This window comes from Lampetra fluviatilis, chromosome 41, assembly GCF_964198595.1.
Source record: "Lampetra fluviatilis chromosome 41, kcLamFluv1.1, whole genome shotgun sequence".
Taxonomy (NCBI): Eukaryota; Metazoa; Chordata; class Hyperoartia; order Petromyzontiformes; family Petromyzontidae; genus Lampetra; species Lampetra fluviatilis.
In genome coordinates, this window is record NC_136315.1 from 3,825,544 (window position 1) to 3,848,810 (window position 23,267).

The 23,267-nt window shown below is 48.6% G+C and overlaps 2 protein-coding genes across 2 annotated transcripts in view; one reads left to right on the forward strand and one right to left on the reverse strand.

The window, feature by feature from the left end:
- METAP1 (methionyl aminopeptidase 1) lies at positions 1 to 15,810 on the forward strand. The gene is made up of 11 exons (XM_078875361.1): positions 1 to 132; positions 2,215 to 2,266; positions 6,385 to 6,491; positions 6,802 to 6,862; positions 7,381 to 7,472; positions 8,107 to 8,190; positions 9,992 to 10,130; positions 11,787 to 11,918; positions 12,536 to 12,679; positions 13,403 to 13,468; positions 14,178 to 15,810. Exons 1-11 carry the CDS (start codon positions 19 to 21, stop codon positions 14,342 to 14,344), a joined length of 1,158 nt encoding a protein of 385 aa, XP_078731487.1. The 5' UTR covers positions 1 to 18; the 3' UTR covers positions 14,345 to 15,810.
- ADH5 (alcohol dehydrogenase 5 (class III), chi polypeptide) overlaps positions 14,889 to 23,267 on the reverse strand; it is a 17,691-nt gene continuing 9,312 nt past the window's right edge. The window contains exons 7-9 of the mRNA XM_078875362.1: positions 22,999 to 23,134; positions 22,047 to 22,185; positions 14,889 to 15,294 (exon numbers count right to left, since the gene is read on the reverse strand). Coding sequence (XP_078731488.1) covers positions 15,270 to 15,294; positions 22,047 to 22,185; positions 22,999 to 23,134 — 300 coding nt within the window. The 3' untranslated portion in view covers positions 14,889 to 15,269. The remainder of the gene's footprint in view (positions 15,295 to 22,046; positions 22,186 to 22,998; positions 23,135 to 23,267) is intronic.

Genomic DNA, 23,267 nt, shown 5'->3' on the forward strand with positions numbered 1-23,267 from the left:
CCCCTCGCTCGCCTCGCCATGGCCGCTGTGCTGAGCCACACTTGCGAGACGACCGGCTGCGCCAACGCCGCCAAGCTGCAGTGCCCGACCTGCATCAAGCTCGGCGTGCAGGGATCTTTCTTCTGCTCGCAGGTTGTTGTTGTTGTTGTTTGTTTGTGGGTGGTGCTGGTTGGTTGGGTGGTGATGGGTTGGTTTGTTGGTGGAATCCCATTGAGTCGAGGCCTGGGCTCACACGCCTCAGCCTTGGTGGATTTTGGTGGAAGGTGACCGCGTTTCATGTGCATACCTGGCAGCCCCGGCCATACGACCGTGGAGTTGCACTGCCTTTCTTACCGTTGGCCGTGATCCGGCACGAGAGATAAATCCACTGCCGCTGATGTGAATCGCGTGCCGGGATTTTAATTCAGGTGGCTTGGTTCGCAGTGATCTCACCACTGCACCCACCGCTCCTCCATGAGTGACACATTAACTGTGCTGTTCGTCATACATGGGTCCTGTCATAGTAATGTGGAATTTCATACAAAGGTTTCAGGGCTGCATTGCACGGATTTTTCTTGGTCAGGGAGACGCATTGTTGTAGTATGAGGGCCTTGAATCGTTTCGAGGCCAAGTACTGGCACATCCATACCTGAAATCCTGGCACATGAGGCCAGTGACCATTTGTATGTTGAACTTCTTTCGCGCCGTACGGAGCCGATCGTGATAATCAGGTGTGGGGAAGGACAACAAACTCAATATAAAACAGCAGTTCTAAATAAATGAGTTTTCAATCTTAACATTGCCTAGCGCCAGTGGCTTTAAGTTCACCACCACTGTATGTTGAACTTCTTTCGCGCCGTACGTAGCCAGCCGTGATGTAATCAGAGGTGCGGGGCAAAGACACCAAACTGAAGACAACAATCAGTTGAAAAGAAATTAGTTTTCAATCGAGAGGAGTTAAAAGTGCGTAGCTCCCAGCGGGCAACCTAATATCGGAAGAGCGTTCCAGACGGCCGCTGAAGCGCATCTGAAAGCGCGCGTCATTTGTTCGACGGCTGAGCCAAAAAAAATAATATCCGCTGCTGTGGAGGATGACTGGAGTTCGCGTGATGCTTTATGTTCCTTGACGTGATCAGCAAGGTACACCTGGAAGAGCTGCTAAGTCTTGTGTCCTCGTCCCAGTCGTTTTGACAATGTTTTGACCACAGGTAAACCGGAAAAGTGGATACATCGAGTGCCAAAAATCGCAAATTTTGCAACACAATTCTCAATTCGGAAGGGTTTGAGTTCAATTCCCGCTTGGGGGTTGAGGGCAACACATTATTATCATTAGCACTCTAGGGTCAACACAATGAGGACTACTTTGTGGATAGTTACGTTGTCTTGTGGAATAACTACCTCCCATCATACGAATGTGGAATTTCCAACACCGGCTCAGGATCACCAGTGTTGTTGAGTGTTGCCGCATTGCTTTTTTGGGCAGGACATGACAACCATAAAATTATATTGCGATGGGTGGAGCGGTGGCGCAGTGCTTGGCACGGCGTGTTAAAGAACATGGTGACCTGAGTTTAATTGTCGGGAACGATTGACGTCGCTGGCAAGTGATATCTCAATTGGTCCTGGGGTTCCCTGTGTTAACCAACCTGCCCTGGCCAATGTGGTGAATTATGTTCACACAAGCCTCCACGACCGACGTGGAATTGGGGAGGCCTTTATCAAGAAGTGAATCGACTATGCATGTTGAACTTTTTTCCCACCGTACGTAGCCGTGCTCATCGGAGGTGCGGACAAAGGGCTGTCAATTATTATTCTGCGTTCAATAGAAAATTTGACTTGCGAAGATGGATTATCAATATTCTATCATACAAGGAAAGATGAACTCGCTGCTTTCCATTGAGTCGATGAGTTGTCATTTAATAAATAATAATATTAGTATGACAGAGAAGTCACCATTACTCTTCCTGTGGAATTACTGTACCCCGTCATGGAAACGTGGAATGTCTACCATTGTCTCACGGCCGCCGACAAAGAGAATCACGGACCCAATGTTCGTTTGAGTATGGAGGCTTATGCAAGCTAATATGTGAGCTCGTTAAGCCGCGTCAGATTGTTTTGACACTGTAACGCACACTATGTGGGAACGCCCTCACCTAACATTGGATTGCCAAAAGGGGGCTGCATACGTGTATGTGAAGGGTTTTCTTTGCCTGGGTGCCTGTCGTGTGTGGGCAGGAGTGCTTCAAAGGCAGCTGGGACGCCCACAAGAAACTGCACAAGAAAGCGAGTGAGTGAGGCAGCTCTTCTTCATATGAGCAAATCTCCCCAAAATGCGCCTGATCTCTGCAGATCTTGGAAGCTGAGCGGCGTTGAGTCTGGATAGTACTTGGACGGGTGACCACCAATGCACGCCACATTGTCGTACTTCACCTGCGCGGCTGTGCTGTGTTGTGGACAGCCAAGGGGTAGTGCAGCAAAATTTAAAAAAATAAGTCAAATTCGCTTAGACAGTTTTACCTCTGCTGTGCCCATCATTGGATCTCGGAGATTAAGCAGGGTTAAGCCTGGTTAGTACTTGGATGGGAAACTTAACAAGGAACACCAGGTGTTCAGAGTCCCGGATATGTGAACCTTTGAGTGTTGCCCCCTTGTATGTGTAATGTAGCTCTCGGAAACATTGTCTTGTTCAGTTATATGTATATTTATTGTGAATGAAGTCCACCGACTCATTGATAATTTAACGAGTAACCGCGAGTTGACTATATACAGCTGGGTAACTTCTGTGACCCTACGCGACGCTCCCCATGTAGTTGGCTGGCTACACAGGAGCGGACGGGTAGTAGTCACGGAGACAATATTAAATCTAGCCTTCCAAGACTACAAGGTGCCCGATCCAAGATGATGAAGACGACCCGCTTCAAGACGACGACGGTGACGACAGTTTCTTGATTCTTCTTCTTGGTTCTTTCGGTAAAGTCACGTAGAAGGGAAGTAATAAAATAATAAAAATAAAACATAATAAAATATTTCTCACGACGTTTCGGCCACAATGCAAGCAGCCGTCCTCAGGTGAAGACCAGGTCTGTCGGGGAGACAGAGTCTGAATGAAACACCACCACGCTTGGAGCGTATATTTAAGCTGGGTTGGAAGGGGGGATTAGTACTACTTGTGAAATGCATAGGAGGTGGGCGGGGGGTTTCAAAGTCATTATGCCCGTGCATTATGCAGGATTAGCAGCATCAAAGGGAGGGGATAGGGGTAGCATTAATAAAGGGAAGGAATGTTAATAGTATGTAGCTGCAGTAACTAAACAACACGTAAAAAACTAAAGTATAAACTATATAGTATCATCAGTATACTAAATATACTCTCCAATAAGTTTCTTGATTTCCCCCACAGCCCAGAGCCCTGTTCCATGCCAGCTTTTATCCACTCCTCGACCCGGCCACGCCCCTTTTCACCGAACACTCTCTCACCTATTCATGGTTCTTTCGGTAAAGTCAAGTGACTTTACCGAAAGAACCATGAATATGAATCCCTGCAGTCACAAAAGCTCTAAATCGAAACTCTTTCACCTCTTCTGGGCCTGTCTGTCCCTGTCTCAATGATTATTTACCACTTCGGTTCCGTGCTATCCTTACGAAACCCTGTCAGTGCCCGTCGCGTCAATTAGTACGGCCACGGGGAGCCGTACTGTCCTTACATATGTGCATGGTTGGATTTCTCTTGTTTCTCAAATTTCCTCCCACACGAAGCCGAACACACATTTAAGGAGTTGTCTTCACCAATTTAGCAGCACCCTCCTGAAAGAGTCAGTAGACTCGCCAAGGCTTTCCTGGATAAGTGAAGGGCAGTCATTGGCATCACCATCTCCCAATTAATAAAAGACCGGTGACGAAATGTATCCGAACCGGCCCTGGGCGCCCCTTTAACCTATGTGGACCAATGTGGTGAAGTATGGTCAAACATCCTCCATCACTCTTCATCTTGCAGTGTATTTGCTGATGGGCTGTAAATTACAATAGTTTGTATAATCGTTATTGTTATAGTTACTGGTTATAATTATGGATTGACAAATAGACTGCATATACACGATTCATTGTTAGACAGCTGACATTTGAATGGGTGCTTGCCCAAATACATTGCTTTTGCAAACATGTATTCCTTTTTGCTATTGGCTGGTGGTAGTCATTTATTTGGAGCTAGGGCGCCACGCGCCGTTGGTATGTGCCCACGCCTGCGAGATAACGCGTCATCATGAAATGTGGTGTACGTTATTGAGCAATGCAGAGCTGTGGTGTCGAGAGTGTGTTGTTGAAAGCCGATCTCCTGACACTTTAGCACATGGCACTGCCGACTAAGCATTTAGAGAAGCAGTGTTGCTCACCCAGCATTTTTGTCTGTGTGATGGAGTGGGGAAAAGGAACGGTGGTGCAGTGGTTCGCACATGGCACTGTGCACCCGATGATCTGAGTTCAATTCTCGGCCACGGCTAACATCGGTGTCGAGCGATAGAACAGGTTCCGGGCCTCCCTTATGTCAACTCGGCCTTAAACAAGTACTGTACCTAATTCTAGATTTGAAGCTTTCGTGACTGCAAGGATTCATATTCTTAGGTTTTTTCGGTAAAGTCACGTAGGTAAAAAATGTAAATTAATACAAGTAAAATAAAACAAACCATATTAATAAAAAGTGTGCCGTTCCTGGCCCTTCCCCCCTCAACCATTATATATACGGGGTGGTATTTCTTGTGATCTCTCATTTACTTGATACAGCTGTCGTGGCTGTGACGGTTCCACCTGAAGACGGAGGCTTGTGTTGCTTCCGAAACGTCGTGATTTTTTATTTTGTTTTATTTTACTTTTATTCATTTACATTTTTTACCTACGTGACTTTACCGAAAAAACCTAAGAATAAGTACTGTACCTGGTGCAGTGTGTATACATCAGCTGTGGGGAGACAAAGGTGGTCACACCACCCCCCTTTTGGATGGGCCACATCCCCCCTGCTTGTGAGCTGTGCAGGCCTAAATAGATGCTCGCTAAGAGCACTTGTCTCAGCAGTCTATCAAAAGATGTTCGGGGGATCTTTGCGTTTTTGGAGGTGTGGCGGTTCAGTGATTCTCAAACTGCACTGGAAAACTACGACGACTGGGGTTCAATCCTCTGCCGTGGATCACATCAGTGGCAGGTGGTATCTGAACCTGTCCTGAGCCTCCGTGAGGTTGACTCAGCCTTAAATCATTAAGTGGAACTGTATCTAAGCAGCAGCATGAGAGAGGAAAAGGCAGCGGGCTGGGCTTGGTGCTGGCCACACCACCGCATTGTTGTTCTATGCCCGATTACAGCGCAGAACAACAAAGGTAGTTTTTGTCTTCGGTGAGCAGATGTGCACACACGCACACACAAAAACAACCCACCAGTGTGTTGGTACCTGAGTATAAATTATGCATGGCCTTCACAGGTCCCTCTCGCGAGAGAGATAATGAATCTCGCGTATAGGCTTCTGTCATTGTTGAGAAAAGGTCACTTAACTCGGTGTGCGTTATGAATGTTTAAGTATGGCGTATCCATTTTCACACAGGACCAATCCACGTTACGTGTATGAAAACAATAAATGAAAAATAACCGTGCAGCCCTTTGCAAAATATACTACTGGATTAAAGCCTCCACATGCCGTATCAGTAATGGGGGGTGGGAGGGGTGGGGCTGGGTGGGGAGGGGCTGGTCACCCCGTGGTGCCCTTATAAAACTCAACGTTTAGCCTACTCACTCCGGCTTGTGCCCGCCCTCACAGTCGGGTATATTTGCGGAATACACCACGCCGCCGTTGACCCTGGCCATTGACCGAGCAACCCAACGTTCCTACCAGCTCCCTCTCCGCAGGAATGTGTTAGCTCCGGTTCTGGCTTCCTTCCCGCTTGTCTGCGGTTTCCCGCGAAAAATGGGCAGAGTACAAACTCAACAGCATTTTAATCTGAAACAAGTTTGATGACCTTATCTTGAAGGAATTTACATAGCGCATTAACCACAAGGGGCTTTATAAAGAATTAACATTGGTACATATGAATTTAAGTGAGTTTTTGGTGAGGAGTGGAAACTCGTGAGGAAGGTGACTGTTTAATGTGGAGGCGGCAAGAAGAGAAAAAAAATGAAAGCGTCGATTGAGCACAAGAAGAAGGAGGAACGGAGAGAGACAGCAAAGATTGAGAACGTAGTGTAAAATACATTATTAGCCTGCACACGGGAGTACGATTTTTTATTTGATTGCAATATACTTTTTTCATCAGTTCCACCCCGCAAAAAAAAAACCCTTTGCAAGCAGGACACAGTATTTTCAAGGACACAATTGCATGTGGCTAATGTGAGATGTTTGTGTCTGTGTTTATCCGTGCGTGTGTGCAGAGGAAGAGAAGGCACAGAACAATGCGGCAAATATTCCCGGAGCGCCGATCACGGATCCGTGGCCCTGGTATCGCTACACGGGCACGCTGCGACCCTATTATCCCCTGGTACGTTGTGCATGCAGTACAACACAACGGTGTAAGAAAAGATGAGATGTTACACACGAGACGGGAGAGATGGGGCTAATAGTACGAACGAGATTGATACAAATAAAACGAAAAAACAGTAATTGATTCTTAATTGGAACGGTTGATCCGAAGTCATGCTAATTATTCTACTCGCTGGGTGGGGTGACTCATTGCAAGCCCCCTGCTACACGTGCTGGTGAAGGTCGCAACCAAAGGGCAGAACCGATGTGTTCAACCGACTGCCCTTACCGCTCAATGCCTTCATTTCCCTGTCTGCCGCTCCCCACAGAGCCTCAAGAAAGATGTGCCGGAGGATATTTCAAGGCCAGACTACGCGAATCACACGCAAGGTACGGTGTTGTTTGATGGAACTGTAACAAAATTAACGGCCAAAAAAGCACACAGTCTGGCTTTTCGTGGTAAAATTGCCAGTCGTAAAATTGTATTTTACCCATTAAAAAATCGTGCCAATTAATAAATTAATAAAGGTATCGGTAAATATATAAATGTGCAGCCCATTGATTGTTCGCCAACGCCACTGCGGACGGAGGGAGGCCTCCTCTATGCGCTCAGAAGCTCCTCTCGAGAGTATTTTGGCCCCTACTCTACCACACTGGCCAGACAGCTTGGAAGAGGTGGGCATTCCCCACGATTTACACCACCCATATTTTCTGCTGGCTGGACGGAGGCTGCGGGGTGGGGGGGTTGTGTTTCTGTAACGTTCCCATTGTTTCAACTTTACGCTAACCCATCATACCATGGCAGCATCCCCAAAGAATTGTTTTGTGTGATGGGGGGGATAAACTTTTGAACGTCTCAATTCATAAGAGTCATTCGAGGATGGGCATGTGTTTTGTGTTGGCTGCAGGAATCTCCCTGGTGGAGAAGGAGATGAGAGGTAGCACGCAGATCAAGGTGCTCTCTCCCGACGAGATCGAGGGCATGCGCATCGCCTGCAAGGTGCGGCGACCGACGCCTCGCGGTCGTTAAAATGTCACGATTGGAGACCCAGCGCGGTTCGCCGCGTGCGTTGTCGGCTGCAGTAGTAGCCACAGCGGGCGTGTCACGTGTTGTCTTGATTTTAGCCACGCCTTGGTCTGTGGGGTCCAGGGGGCAGGTATTTTAAGTTGTCGGAATCGAAGAGAAATGTTGAACGCCTAAAATAAAATATATATAACAAGGTGGCGTTTCGGGCAATGGTTATTCAACGCTTCAAATAATTGGTTTAATATTGGATTATGGTTCAAATATTGACTGCTGGGTTGGTGGTCTGAAACAAGGTCGTGCACACGCAGTTGGAGGAAAAAGCTGTTATACAGGCAGTGTGGGAATGTCACGTGATGTACAAGGCACGAGGGGACGACCGATCACGTCGCAATCGTACTCTTGACATGCGTTTTCATTACTCGTGCAGCCGCCCGGGTTGTCGTGCTTTATTTGTGAATTCTACACGGCCGCTTTTACACGTGCATGCAAAAAGGCACGTAAAAAAATCAAACGGACGCGTTACCTTTTTGCCTCGTACGGTGGCAGCCTCGTGTGCCGTGTCCACCCGACTGACCGTGGCTTGCGAATTTCGCGTGGCTCCGTGCAGTTGGGCAGGGAGGTGCTGGACATTGCGGCGAAGATGGTGAAGCCGGGCGTCACCACGGACGAGATTGATGAAGCCGTGCACGTGGTAATGTACCGGCCGAAAACCTTTGCACGTGAAGTTAAAGTGTGCCTCCGTTGAATATGCGTGAAGATTATCCGTTCGAGGTGGTCTGGCGTCTCGCAGGACCAGAGCGTTGAGCTGGCACGCCTGGGAACCTGGGTTCGAATCCAGGCAGCTGCCAGGGATGATTTACTTATTATTTTGCCGCTATACATTTCCACAAGAGCTACCATTTGTCGCCAGGTCATTTCTGAAAAGTAAGTAAATACCTCGGTGGGCTTTATCGTATATATTTTTAATGATTTTTGTTTACCTTTCATATACTTTGCACTTCTATTGTGTTTTTCTATTTGTTGTTGTAACGTTCTGACCCGCCCCTACTGGACATCTGTAAAAAAAAGAGCTTTATAGCTCATCGGATTCCTACAGTGTAAATAAATATTCTGATTCTGAAAACCAGGTTCTCAAGTGTAGCAAGTTGATGGGTTTCGGTCCAGTCACGAGTGACTCGCACAGAGACACATAGACTTACATAGAGATACGTAGACTTGCATAGAGACACATAGACTTGCATAGAGATACGTAGACTTGCATAGAGATACGTAGACTCGCACAGAGACACGTAGACTTGCATAGAGATACGTAGACTTGCATAGAGATACGTAGACTCGCACAGAGACACGTAGACTTTTACATAGAGATACGTAGACTTGCATCGGGACACGTAGACTTACATAGCGATACGTAGACTTGCATAGAGCGAGACATAGACTTGCATAGAGACACATAAACTTACATAGAGACACATAGACTTGCATAGAGCGAGACATAGACTTACATAGAGACACATAGACTTGCATAGAGATACGTAGACTTGCATAGGGAGAGACACATAGACTTACAGAGATACGTAGACTTGCACAGAGACACATAGACTTACATAGAGACACATCGACTTACATAGAGACACATCGACTTACATAGAGACACATAGACTTACATAGAGACATGGACTTACATAGAGACACATAGACTTACATAGAGACACATGGACTTACATAGAGACACATGGACTTACATAGAGACACATGGACTTACATAGAGACACATAGACTTACATAGAGACACATGGACTTACATAGAGACACATCGACTTACATAGAGACACATAGACTTATATAGAGACACATGGACTTACATAGCGATACGTAGACTTACATAGCGATACGTAGACTTACATAGAGACACATCGACTTACATAGAGACACATAGACTTACATAGAGACACATGGACTTACATAGAGACACATGGACTTACATAGAGACACATCGACTCGCATAGAGACACATCGACTCGCATCGACCGAGTCGTGATTTAAGTGGGTTTGCAGGTGCAGCGAGTTGGTGGTGTCAGTCTGGTCACCAATGACTGCGCCAAATAAAACTCGTGTCAAATTTGGTTCTCCACTTAATTTGTCTAAACTCCGCGAATTTAAATAATGATCAGTTTTGACTGTCATGCTAAAAGTTTTACGTTCTCTAGCGGGACATGGGGGTGGGAAAGTGCATCGCCCCTGTTGTGTGGAAAAGAGGCCGGAGAACATACAAACATACAAACTCCAGGGTCGGGATCGAACCCACGACCTCCTGTATACCAGGCGGGGTGGTTAACATCTCGCCACCGCGGCGCAATAAATTGGGGAATAAAAATACAAAACATCGTCTTCGATAACGACCGTCGCTGTTGCCCATTGTTGTTGTCGTGGTGGTGTTATGCTATTGACGGCGGTGGCCGCTTGTCCGTCGTTTCGCACCGGGGGGCCAGGCCTGCATGGAGCGCCGCTGCTACCCGTCGCCGCTCAACTACTACAACTTCCCCAAGTCGTGCTGCACCTCCGTGAACGAGGTCATCTGCCACGGCATCCCCGACCATCGTCCGCTGGTGGAGGGCGACATCCTCAACGGTGAGACGGGGCGTTCCGTGCGGCACGGTCATGATCTGTGCCGGCAAATCCGCCGGGGGGGCCGAACGTTTTCTCCAAAAACCTCGAGCTTCGTTTAGGAATAACCCCCTGATGGATAATGCTTGATGTGTGCGTACGTGCGCTTCGCAATGCCACGATACATACGAACGTGTAAAGCTGCAGCGAAAGTGGCTCAGAGGTCAGAGCGCTGAGCTGGTACCGCTCGTCGGCAAGCGATTTATTTATTTATATGTCAAGAATACAGAGTAGATTTCGAAGAGGGAGCAAATAACGTGAACCAAACCCGGAGCGATACACCCTCAAGATTGGGGACCAACCGGGGGGCGTCTGGGCTCACGGCCCTACCGTGTTCGGGGTAACGATCGGCAGCGGTGTATTTATGGGGGACTGCAAGACGATGGAAGAAGGCGGAGTGGGGGGGGGGGTCAATAATATAACCAAACAGAACCGGAAATAAAATAACACAAACGCAATGCCCAAGTTTGTCATTCTTGTTCTCTCCCAGGAGCAGTGATTACCGTGTGTTGACAGGGAGGTGGTGTTGTATGCAGAGTCCATCCCTTCTCCCCGGGCCCCATTTTTCCGTCTGCACCGCTTATCTTAAAAATAGATCAACTTTATCCATACATGACAAGAGAGCACTGCTTTGCAACATTTTCAAATTTTTTACTTTAAATTTTTTTATTTTACATTTTTTTGAGTCCCACTTTAAAGCACCCCCATCCCTCAATGTTCTGGATACGGTTCATTCACCCACGTTGGTTTTAAGGACTCACTGTATATGGCAAATGTCTTCCTATTATCTGACTTCATCCGTGGATAGAGAGGGGTAACCTGTTAAATGATCACCCAGAAGTGATGGGTTATTTGCAGCAAATCCATTCTGTTGCCGTTTCTTCGCGGATGGCTGCACGGATATCGTGAGTTATTTTTGTAGATGGTAGGATCTGCCAGTCGCGCACTCTCCCGTATCAATGCAGTTGTGGGGGGTACGGTCAACTCTCGATCGTCTGGGGGTCACGGGTGCGGGGCGAGGGTCCTTGGCTCGGATAAAATAAACACAGCTCACACAAAACATTTGTGAATCAAGCTACAAAAAACACACGTATTACCCTCCTATGTAGCATGGAGGTGAAGAGATAGAACGCAGTTTTTAAAATTTTGTTTGTTAAAGCAATCGGTTTTCCTTGCTGCCGTGCATGGGTCACGCAGGCTCCGAGTCGCTGACCCGAGACTACTTGAAGAGCCAGCTAATGATTAAATGAGCGCGCACTCGTAAAGTTATTAAAATTTTCTTGCTGTGGATTGCACACCTGATGATGATTGCTTGTGTTGCAGTCGAAACGTCGTGAGAATTTTATTGTTTTATATTTTTATTATTTTATTGTTTCCCTTCTACGTGACTTTACCGAAAGAACCAATAATATGAATCCCTGCAGTCATGAAAGCTTTAAATAAAAATTTAACTCGTAAAGTTTTTTATTTTTTGTCACAAGCGCAGCGACCCTGAAAACCCATCTAACTCGCCCACGGGTAACCCACGGGTCAACCGCGGTTTTCGCCGCGTGCGCCTCCTTTGTTAACGTGGCCGTCTTTTGTGTTCTGTTCGCTTGCCGCGCGCGTTCCTCGCCGCAGTCGACATCACGGTGTACCACAACGGCTTCCACGGGGACCTCAACGAGACGTTCTTCGTGGGGAACGTGGACGCGGCGTCCCGCAAGCTCGTGCAGGTCTCCTTCGAGTGCCTCATGCAGGCCATCGACGAAGGTCAGCGCGCCGCCGTCATGCATGGACCTCTCGGCACACGACGGAGCTGCTCGCTAGCTCGCAGCGATGGCTTGTGATGACACGTTGAGTCGTGTCGCGTTGACTAGTTGAACCGTACAGCCTAAGTTCGATTCCCAGTCATGGCTAGCATCAGTGGAAAGTGACGTTTGAATCTCGCGTACGCCTACCTTGGGCATCTCGTACGTCAAACCTAGCCTAGAATGAGTACCTCGTGCTGTGTCTGAACATTAGCACCAGGGAGATTAAGATGGCCCAGCCATAACGCCAGGTCACTCTTGCAAGAGAGACTATTCTGGTCTTTCGCGTGACAACTTATTAATGCCAGCATGGCTCGTAAACGGGTGGTGTGAATGGCACCATCTCCACCCAGTGCCGATGCTGATAAACTGCACAAAGTAATCACTTTAGGCCGAGTTGGCCTTAGTTGAGACCCAGGACATGCAGCTGTGGTGTGTTGCCAGCCACACCACCCTCTCTTGTGTGACATGTTGGCCTTCATAGGGTGTGGGGACGAGTGCAAGTTAGCGAGCACCTGTCAGCTTGCACGGGGATCTGCGTCTTTGTGTGTAATCCGCATGTGTATTACGTGTTCACAGTTAAGCCGGGCACGCGTTACCGTGACATCGGCAACGTGATCCAGAGACACGCGCAGGTGCACGGCTTCTCGGTGGTGCGGAGTTACTGCGGCCACGGCATCCATCGCCTCTTCCACACCGCGCCTAACGTGCCCCACTACTCAAGTACGGCTCGCACGATCGCCACCCTGCTAGCCACACTAGCCAACACGCTGATCTTCCCCAGGCCCACCGAGCTATACTATAAACACCAGCGTAGATGGGTGGACAATATCTCCTTGATGTGTCTCGTCTCTCCACGTTAAATTTGTTTTTACAAAGTCAGTCAGCCTACGGCCTTGTGGGAGTGCATAATTTCAGCAGCCATTGAGTCCGTACAAGCAACATGTCTCATCAGCAAAGGCCATGCTTGCTTGAGTCAGTGCTGTTGAACTGCCAGGACCCACTCTTGAAGATATGGGTCTTAAGACGTATACATTATATAATACACGGACCGATGGGTTCTGCGTGTAAAAAAAGATTTAATATTTCTTGTGTGGACAGATATATGAAGGAGACGTAGCGTTTCTATTGTGCGACTAATATTCTACAGAATGGCGCTAATGATTATTTTGTGCATGACACACTGCACATTCTGCTGCTTGGAGATCACATTTTGTGTGTATTATTATGACTATAATTTGTTCCTGATCCGTATTCACTTCTAAAACTGTCTGATAAGCTCCCCATCATTTTCCATCAAGTATTAAAATTGGTTGCCTGAATCTCTTACTTTTTACAACTCTTAATTCCTACGAGGATACAATTCCTATGACCAGTGAGGTTAGGGAGGGGGGGGGTCACGGGGTCACGCGTCTGGTACAAGTGTGTTCCTGTGTCGCCCTCCAGAGAACAAGGCAGTGGGAGTGATGAAGCCTGGACACGTGTTTACCATCGAGCCCATGATCTCAGAAGGTGAGGCCCGTTTTCTGGCACAATCCGCAAACTACAATTGGTTATTTTATCCAGGTAAGGCCTGCCGAGCAGAGGTCACAACCGGGTACCCGATACCCGTGCCCTACCCGATAACCGACTACCCGTACCCGGCCGGGTACGGGTACCCGGCCGGGTACGGGTACCCGTTTGCGACCCTGGTGCGGCCGGGTACGGGTAGGCCGTGAGTCACTGGTGAGTCACCGTTTGTCACTCATTTCCCAACGTCTTGTCTCTTCTCACAATTCAAGTTCGTAGAATCAACCCACCCACGCCTGCAACATGGCTTCATCCCAGAGGTCACAATCGGGTACCCGTACCCTACCCGATACCCTGCCGGGTACGGGTAGCCGGGTATCGGGTAGGGTACGGGTACCCGTTTTCGACCCTGGTGCGGCCGGGTACGGGTAAGGAATCAAAACCCGTTTGCGACCTCTGCTGCCGCGCTATATAGCTCCAATTTCAGAAGCGATCTGGCTACAAATGATGGCTCAGCAAAGTGGCTTGTCACGTGTAAGTGTGTCGCAGCCGAATAAGTCTAAATGCATGACCCTAAATGTGGAGGGAAAAACCGGGCCCATTATTGACCTGTGCTCGTGATGTGAAAACAAACAAATGGGTTGCGACCACCGTTGTGTTTTCACAAGGAGGTCGTGCGCGCGCGATCAGTTGCGTTTCCCTCCCGCCGCAGGCACCTGGCAAGACGAGACATGGCCGGACGAGTGGACGGCCGTCACCAAGGACGGGAAACGCTCCTCGCAGTTCGAGCACACGCTCCTTGTCACGGAGACGGGGTGCGAGATCCTGACGCTGCGGACGGAAGACTCGGGGCAACCTCACTTCCTGTTTCAGGACTGACCTTCACTTAATGGCACGTGGGGGGCCCCCGTGCGGTTGACGCTCGGAACCTCGCTCGGTTTACGCCCGCGGTTAGACATACGTCCGATTTCGATTTTTGCAAGCGACGCGGTGAACACTGTCGCGTGAAAATTTCTGCAAAAATGTAAAACTTTAAAAAATGGGAGATTTAAATGAAGGAGGGCGGAAAAAAGGAACTCGGAATTTTTTTCTTGTTTGTTGTTGCTGTGCCTGACGTGCGTCGTCGAATTGCCATAGAAAAACTATTCTTTTTCCCGTTTGCCAAGCTGTGTAGGAAGATTTGTTTTTTTCTACGCGGCTTTATCTCGCTTTTGTGCAGAGCGCCGTTGTGAGCCATCAACTTCGCCGTTTGTTCGACACTGAAAAACATTAGCATTTGTAAAAAAAAAAATGACGACCTTGATGGCAGTTATCAGACCGCGTTCCCCTTCCCCGCTGTGCCAGTTATTATACGTGAGAAAAATAAAACGGAGTGTTTTTACGACGTGCATTGTATAGAAGGAGGGACGCGCAAAAGCGTAGCAAGCAACGGGTCTGTTTATTGAAACGATGCAACTGGACGATTCCACCGATGTCATGTCAGAAACAAGTAGCTGGATTTTCATCTCATTACATTGTTCGATTTTTCTTTTTTACTATCACCTTGACAGCAACTGTCTACGTGCATTTTCATGTTTTCTTTTTAATTAGCAAAATGGTAATCTACTTGTTTTTGACGTAACAACTGTGCGGAACTGCCCAACTGGCAAAACGTATAATCGCCAAGCTTTCAGTATTTGTATCTAAAAATAGAGGACAATAGGAGCAGGCTGATTGTATTTATTTTCTACGATTTCACCGCTGTGCTGTTAATCGTTGCCAAGTGCTCTTCATTCTCTGCCGATGGCCATGGGTGCTGCAGGGCCTAAAGCTTCAGCACAGTGCGGATGCTGCGGAGGTAGAGAAAATGAAAAGTGTTAGGTGGCCACCGTTGATGTTAACATGCCGTGGCTGGTGCCGGGAGCGCAGGAACTCCGTCAAAATCGTGGCTGCATGGGTCGTCGTCGTCATCATAGAACATGGGGGCGTACCAGGGGGTTTATTTAAGAGTTTTTACCCCCCACCCCAACAACGAACAGATTTTGGTTGCTTGTAATTACTCCCAGGGCTGTGTGTTGCGGGGGGTACCGGGTGTGCGGTTTCAAGCTTCGTTAATGTCAGAACAAAAGGTGAACCTCACGATTCTTTTACCCAGGAGAGCCTTGCCGCATTTGAAAAAAACTATTTCGGGGAGGGTCTTGCATTGGGATATTTGACACGTTCCATTTTCTTTTTGGCTTGTAGTAGGAAACCGGTGTATCCAGGTAAATCCCACACGCAGGGAGGGGGTAACAATGAAAAGTTCTGCATTTTGGACCTTTGGATGTGTTCTCCGCAAACCGACAAAACTAATTAATAAAATAAAACGAGGATTGATTCCACCTGCAGTGCTGCCATCTTTTCACCACCTCGCAGCCCAAAGCCCACAACACCTGGGATTTCTGGCCAGTCTCTGAACACCGAACCAGGCTTGATGCTTTTCGGCTTCCGAGAAAGGTGCATTAAGGCTGATTTGGTTATAAGCCGTCAAATCTCAAGCGACGGTCAGGAGCAGTGCAATGGAGCTTTGGTGCCATCGCTGCAGTGCCACTTCGCATACCTTTTAAAACATCGGCATCGTAGTACCATGCTATGGAAAGTCACTTGACAGTCCTCACGCCTGCCAACTCTGGTCGAAAGCGCTGTGCGTCTGTCCATCTGCCTTTAAGATGAGGTCACGATAGCTCTCTTAACAAAAAATGGTTCAATATAAAATCAAATGTTGGAATAAAGCCGTCCAAAAAAATCGCCACGTCCTAAAGCATGGCAATTAAAACCACAGCCGATCATGGGCGAGCCTTTTCGGCCAAGGTGATGATGTCACACGTCGCGCTCCCCCCCCCTGTTGGCGTCATCTCGCTACGTTACAAGACACCCGCAGTGCAACATCATCTCATTATGCAGTCTGTAATGTCACGCTAACGCCAAATAAATACTTACGAGGGCGAACGCACTTTGGAAATGCGACGCACAATCCGTGCGTATTGGGAGGGGGGGGGGTTTCCTTATCGAAGCTTGAAACGCAGATGGGACGGCCATGGACGCAACCTCAGCATGTAAGCTACAAGACTGCTTGCATGCAGATATTCGCCAAAACACCAACAGCAACGCAGAGTAACGTTTATACGAGCGGTTCGCTCAGAGCGAGCTCTCAATCGGTTTTGTATTATCAGCCTGATAATACTTGTGGAGTTTGCGGCGGTACAGTATTTGTTTCTCTGCTCTAGAGAGAGAATACTTGACGTTGTTTCGGCTCTGAAAACCCACCTGTTTGGGCTGCGACATTAATACGAACCTCTACGTCCGTTCATGTAAGATCTTGGAAGCTAAGCAGGAATTTGAGCCTGGATAGTTTTTGGATTGGCGACCATCATTACCAATCAGTTGCCAGCAAAACTTGCCACCTTTGCCAACCTGCACTGGCCCAACGTGGTGAAGTATGGTCGGCATGGCCTGGGTTGTTTCGTTCGTCCAGCAGTGGATTGGCAAAAATGTCTGTGCATGTACAAAGTACATCCTACATCTCCTAGGGCAACTAAAGAATTTGTACTCAAGCGGGTGCACTCTTACATCGAGTATAAATGTGCTGAAGAGATAAAAAAAATATATCAGTTCAGAACAAGGGCCGATTTCTGCAGACTAAAAGAATACAATTCGCACCTATTTGCCTCTGAACAAATCGCCATGAATGCGTCCGATCCCATCAAATCTCAAGCTAAGCAGAGCCCAGCTTGGTTAGCACTTGGGACTGGTGACCACGAGGGCTTGCTAGGTGTTGTAGGCACAGGACTGCGAGGTGGTGCCAGGAGATGACAGTGCAGAGTGTTGCCCCGCCCCCGCAAGCAAAATCATCATCATCGGCCGCGATTAATCCACCGCTGCACGGAGGCATTTCCAAGTTGTCACGATCCCACATGATTCCACGACGTGCCAGGCCGCCACGGTGGTGAGATGTTAACTACCTCGTCTGGTATACAGGAAGTCGTGAGTTCGATCCCGACCCTGACGCCTGTGTATTCGTAGTTTGCATGTCTCTCACCGTGATGGTGTGGATTTTTCTCCGGGCTCTGCAGTTTTCCTCTCCGCATTTAGAAACAACGTGCGTTTAGAGTATTCGGCTGCTAGAAATTTCCACATGATAATCAGCTGAGCTATCATTTGTGGCCGGGTCGCTACTGAAAATGAGCTACATAGCAAAGTGAGCCTTACATGGTAAAATAAAAATAGTTTTTTAGTTTAGTTCTATGTGTGAATGTGGAATGCTGTACAGATAGAGGGATGTGCACATTGCTGTAACTTGACTGGGGGGGGGGTGGGGGGGAGTAGGTGCCACATCACCCCATGTTTTGAGCACGACCCGTGAAATGTTGGACTTCACCGAGTTGCAAGGGTGTCACGATTCACCTACCCCCTCCCTTTCCCCCATGATTTGAATTGTCGCAATTCAGGGTCAAGATTCAATTCACGAATAATCGATTCTCTTAATATTGCGATGAAGGTGCCAGCGGCGGCAGCAGCACAGACCTTGGGCAGCTGCAGGGATTCGCGTGGAAACATTACAACTTTCACGGGATTGAAAAATGCCAGTTCTTACAAAACTGCTTTTCGTGTTTAGTTTGCTGTCCTTAGCCCGCGCCTACCATTCGCAAGGTTGGTTACGTACGGTGCGAAACAAGTTCTACATGCAGGCGGCGATTCAATGCACGCATTGTTTAGCTTAGAGTTTAGAGTTTCTTATGGATTGATGCATTGTATGATTTATTGAAGAGTCATTCTAATTGCCTCTCGCTACCAGTGGAAGTTACTGGTGATGAATCGACGTTGAGTTATTTAAGCCGGCCCTCTTGAAAGGGGGGGGGGTGTTTAGCCGGGATCCACCACGCCAGGGCAATCAAATCGCACGGCTTAAATCGCCTGCAACTCCGTGCTAAGCAGCTGCTCCGAGGCTTTGTGGTGTGCAGCAAAGTCCTTTCTTGTACTGTACTTCTATACGCCACCCCTCTCTCCACATCTGTACACCCCAGCTTGCCCAAGTGTAATCAAATAACCTCACGTGGCCCAACAGCGGATTGACAAAAGGGCTCTGTCATGTGCATATATTTATCACTTAAAAATTCGCTGCCTGTTATTAGTCATAATCAGCCAACCGGCCGACTTGCAATGCAGTACTCGATATGCGCTACAGGCCCCCCCTCCCTTCCCACCTGCAGAACATCAAGGTTTCTTTTCTCCTGCCACTGCAGTTGGACCGTATGTTGGACCAGATTCACATCTTCGAGGCGACGTGTGCCCCAGCGCTCGCGAATTCGCCACTTTACTGCAGAGGCAGCGGTGTGGGACCATTGGCCCACGCACGTTCATACTGCGGGTGGATTAAACCTTTAAATGAATACCCACGGGGTCTGCTTCACGGCGGACGTTTAAGATCCTGTTACGTTATTTGAAACGAGAGTAGGCCGATGTGTGCCAACAGCACGGTCACAAATTTGGTGGACTGGGCATCTCGATGTGGACTGCACAGGAAGAACGGTGTAAATATTAAGCTTTGACGACATTTTTCGATTTAAAGCTTTCGTGACTGCAGGGATTCATCTTCTTGGTTCTTTCGGTAAAGTCACGTGGAATGGAAATAATACAAATAAAACATAATAAAATAATTCTCACGACGTTTCGGCCACAATGCAAGCAGCCGTCCTCAGGTGAAGAATAGGTCTGTCAGACTGTCTTTTCGACAGACCTGTTCTTCACCTGAGGACGGCTGCTTGCGTTGTGGCCGAAACGTCGTGAGAATTATTTTATGTTTTATTTTTATTATTTCCCTTCTATGTGACTTTACCGAAAGAACCAAGAAGATGACTTTGACGACATCTCTAAGGGAGTGGCTGAAACACGGCGCGCACTGCGGATTTCAAGCGCCGTCGCTCGCGATGTGGATAATGGTGGCGTTTTGGCGAAAAATATTTTTCTTGTGAACATTGTAGCCACGTGTTGTGAAATTTATATGAATATATCTTAATTGTGGGCCACGGGCTATTGCACTGGCGCACAAAATAACCTACTCTTGATGATTACCGTATTCGCCGGATTATAAGATGCTCTGGGGGAAGTCAGACGCGCCCAGAACGTGTGCCTGGTGGGAATGGCACCGGTCGTAAAGACGTACTGGACCCAGCCGTAGCTCTTTCATTCCGTCAGTCTGACAAGCGACGGGAATCGAACAACTGCGCACTTGGCGGCGGCTGTGCTCTTTTCACCACCCGACCACCACCGATGGCTTACCCTCCTCCCCCCGGGTGCCAGTTGAATCGGAACGTTGTCGCTCGGCAGTGTCTGCCTCTACGAGTGAAAAAGCAACCAAAACAACGCTCTTACCTTGACAGGTGCCATCGCTGTGCGTTAAGAGGGGGCCCAAAAATTCACGAGAAATTATGGCGGAGAAACGAACGTGAGCTACGAGCCTAATAAAAACAATCTCAACCCCGAATAACGTGAAAAGATGATCTCATCTAGACCTTGTTCGTATCCGTCTTTGTTAACATCTGTCGCACTTCGCTGCATCTCAAGCTGCCTCCAATATTACAACACCTCTGTCCCACGTCTAGATCTCGCTCTCTCGTCATATCGCTGGGAGTTTATAAGCGCGCTGGGGCGGGTCGCAAATAATCCTTGCTCAAGGCTCCCATGGGGCCGGCCACCACCACTGGATACCTACCCAAGAGCTGGGATATGTCCCACGAGAATTAGAACTTTTGAAGAAAACCACTGCTGCTCAATCTGTACAATCCTCGATTTTGATAAAAAAAAATATAGAAACATTAATGCCTTCCAACCAAATTGAAAAGTGATAATGAATTTGCCGTGTCCCGTATGTCTGTAACGATTTTTGCAAGATAAATCTCCCGACACGATTGGAACTTTCGCGCAAAGTTCTGTTGCCGTTTGGGGCTTGGATGTTCAAAATGAGGGCCCAGGTTGATCAAGGAGTGATTCGCGAACCTTCCCCAGGCAGAGAGAGCTCTGTGCAAGCTCCTATTGTTTCATTGCAGCGTGTGCACACGGGTGCGAGAGCTAATGTTATCGCTGGTTAAAAAACACTGAAGGACAAGCACGTGTTGGAAAGCGTTACAAAATCCATGCATATTCACGAGTTGTGTTCCTTGTTATTTTGATATTGAGATGTTCAATATCCGTTTGGGCTTGTAATTTATATTTATACGGTTGCCTTGTGCCAGCGTCTTGAGACGCTCATGCGTCTGGATGCTTTATAAATTCAAGTGATTATCCAGCAGATGGATTGACGAAAGGCTCTTAACTACTGCTGCTGCTACCACGACCGTCGTACGCAGTTATGGGAGTGGACCTTGCAGTGACGTCACTTGAGGGCCATTCATCGAAACATTTGAAAGTATTTCTCAACCATGAGATTTCAAAAGCACGTCAAAACACACGGAGCCCAGGTGCATACATCTACAAGAGAAGGGGGGGGATTAATTGATCCTCATGGCGGTACCCCGGGGTACCAAATGATACAAAATGGCCGAGGCAATTAAAACTTTTTTTCTGAGACACTTTTTCCCAGGGGTGTACTTAACTCCGCGACTGGGGTACCAATCAATCCGAAATCAGTTGCACTCCGCGATGTCGAAACACAGCGAGGACGATTGCGCTAAAGCCCTGAACGCTCGTATGCACCATAGTGCATCGTGTACAGCTCATCGAGACGAGTCGATTGCCGCATCGCCGGCCATCAACGGACTAAAAATTACTGCATCACGGACATTATTCGAGAGCCGGCTTGCCGCCATGAGGTTCATTTGTTGCGTTGCGTTTTGCCGCTGAGGTTTGGCTTCGGTCGTAACTGCTTCGGGGTCTCTGACCGCGTGCAAAGCCATGGTTTCATCAACCGCCCCCCGCCTCGCTCGTGTCGTACAATTAAAGCTCAATGAGGCCTCTGCTGCCTTCGCCAAAATTCAATCAATCCTCATGCTTTTTTCCCCCGCGAATGATTCCGCGCGTAAAACATCGGTGGCGCTCGGGAGACGAAGGAGGCCGGGCACGCTGCCGGCCATGCCAGCCGCACGTGCGCTGTGCCAGCTTAGTGGGTACTTGCTGACAGCACTTGCCCTGACAGTCTACACAGCTATACAGGGGAATGCCCGCATGTTTGTGTGTGTGTGTTAAGCATGCCTACGTACGTATGTATCTACATGCTTGTTTGTGCGTGTGTCTGTTAGGAGCGGTAGTGTAGCGGTTAGCGCGCTGCCCGACAAAACCAGGCAATCCGAGCTCGATTCCCGCTCACGGCCAACACCAGTGACGATTATCTGAACGGGTCCTGGGCCTCCCCTAGGTCGACTCAGCCTCAAATAAGTTACCACTAGGGAGACAGGCGGCCGGGCGTGGTGTTGGCCACCTACCCCTTCATGCGCCGTGCCGGCCTTCACAGGTGCTCGCTAACGGCACTTGCCCCAACAGTCTGTTAAATGCTACACGGGGGATCTTTGTGTCTGCGAGTACGCGAGCCTCCGCTCCCTGCTGCCGTCATGGACTGCCGCCCGCTCACCTCTTGCCCTCGTGCATCAGGTCAAACGCCTGGTTGATCTCGGCGAGGGGCAGCGTGTGGGTCACAAACTCGTCCACCTTCAACTTCTTGGCGAGGTAGTCATCCACCAGGCGCGGCACGCTCTCCACGCTCTTCCACCCTGGCGTCGCACGCACCCGTCACACACACGCTGCCACCAACGTCGCTCCGGGTGCTATTCACAGATTAACAAACACGGTTCCCCCCCCCCCTCCCCCACCGCCGTTTGGCCGGAACAGTCCCGGTGGTGTCAGAGAGGCTGTGGGCGAGCGATATCAGAATCAGACCTGGTTCTTATCCTCTACTTTAGAACATTTGATTTACGAACTTTTAGAGATACGAACGAACCTGGTCCGTATGTCCAGTTGCCTGTTCGGACCGAGAGTCGTAAGTTCAACTCTCGCGCAATAGTTGGCGGTTGTGGCATCTACATCTGCAGAACGTGAAGAACCAGTGGCATCTACATCTGCAGAACGTGAAGAACCAGGTGGTATCTACATCGACAGAAAATGAAAAACCAGTGGCATCTACATCTGCAGAACGTGAAGAACCAGTGGCATCTACATCTGCAGAACTTGAAGAACCAGTGGCATCTACATCTACAGAATATGAAGAAGCAGTGGCATCTACATCTGTAGAGCATGAAGACCCAGTGGCATCTGCATCTACAGAATATGAAGAAGCAGTGGCATCTACATCTGTAGAGCATGAAGACCCAGTGGCATCTGCATCTACAGAATATGAAGAAGCAGTGGCATCTACATCTGTAGAGCATGAAGACCCAGTGGCATCTGCATCTACAGAATATGAAGAAGCAGTGGCATCTACATCTGCAGAACATGAAGAAGCAGTGGCATCTGCATCTACAGAATATGAAGAAGCAGTGGCATCTACATCTGTAGAGCATGAAGACCCAGTGGCATCTCCAACGTACCCCCAAAGGCGGTGCCCTTCCAGGTGCGCCCCAGGACGAGCATGAAGGGCTTCGTCGCGACCTCCTGGCCGGCTGCAGCCACCCCGATGATGACGCTGACGCCCCAGCCCTTGTGGGTCGCCTCCAGTGCCGAGCGCTTGTGACGGCAAGGGTTTACGCGGCGAAAACGTCAGACTTGCAGGGCATCGATGTTACGTTACCACGCCCACGGCAATCGTTCTGTGGTACGAATAAAAACTGCCGGCAAAGCTTAGTCGTTGCCGCCGTTA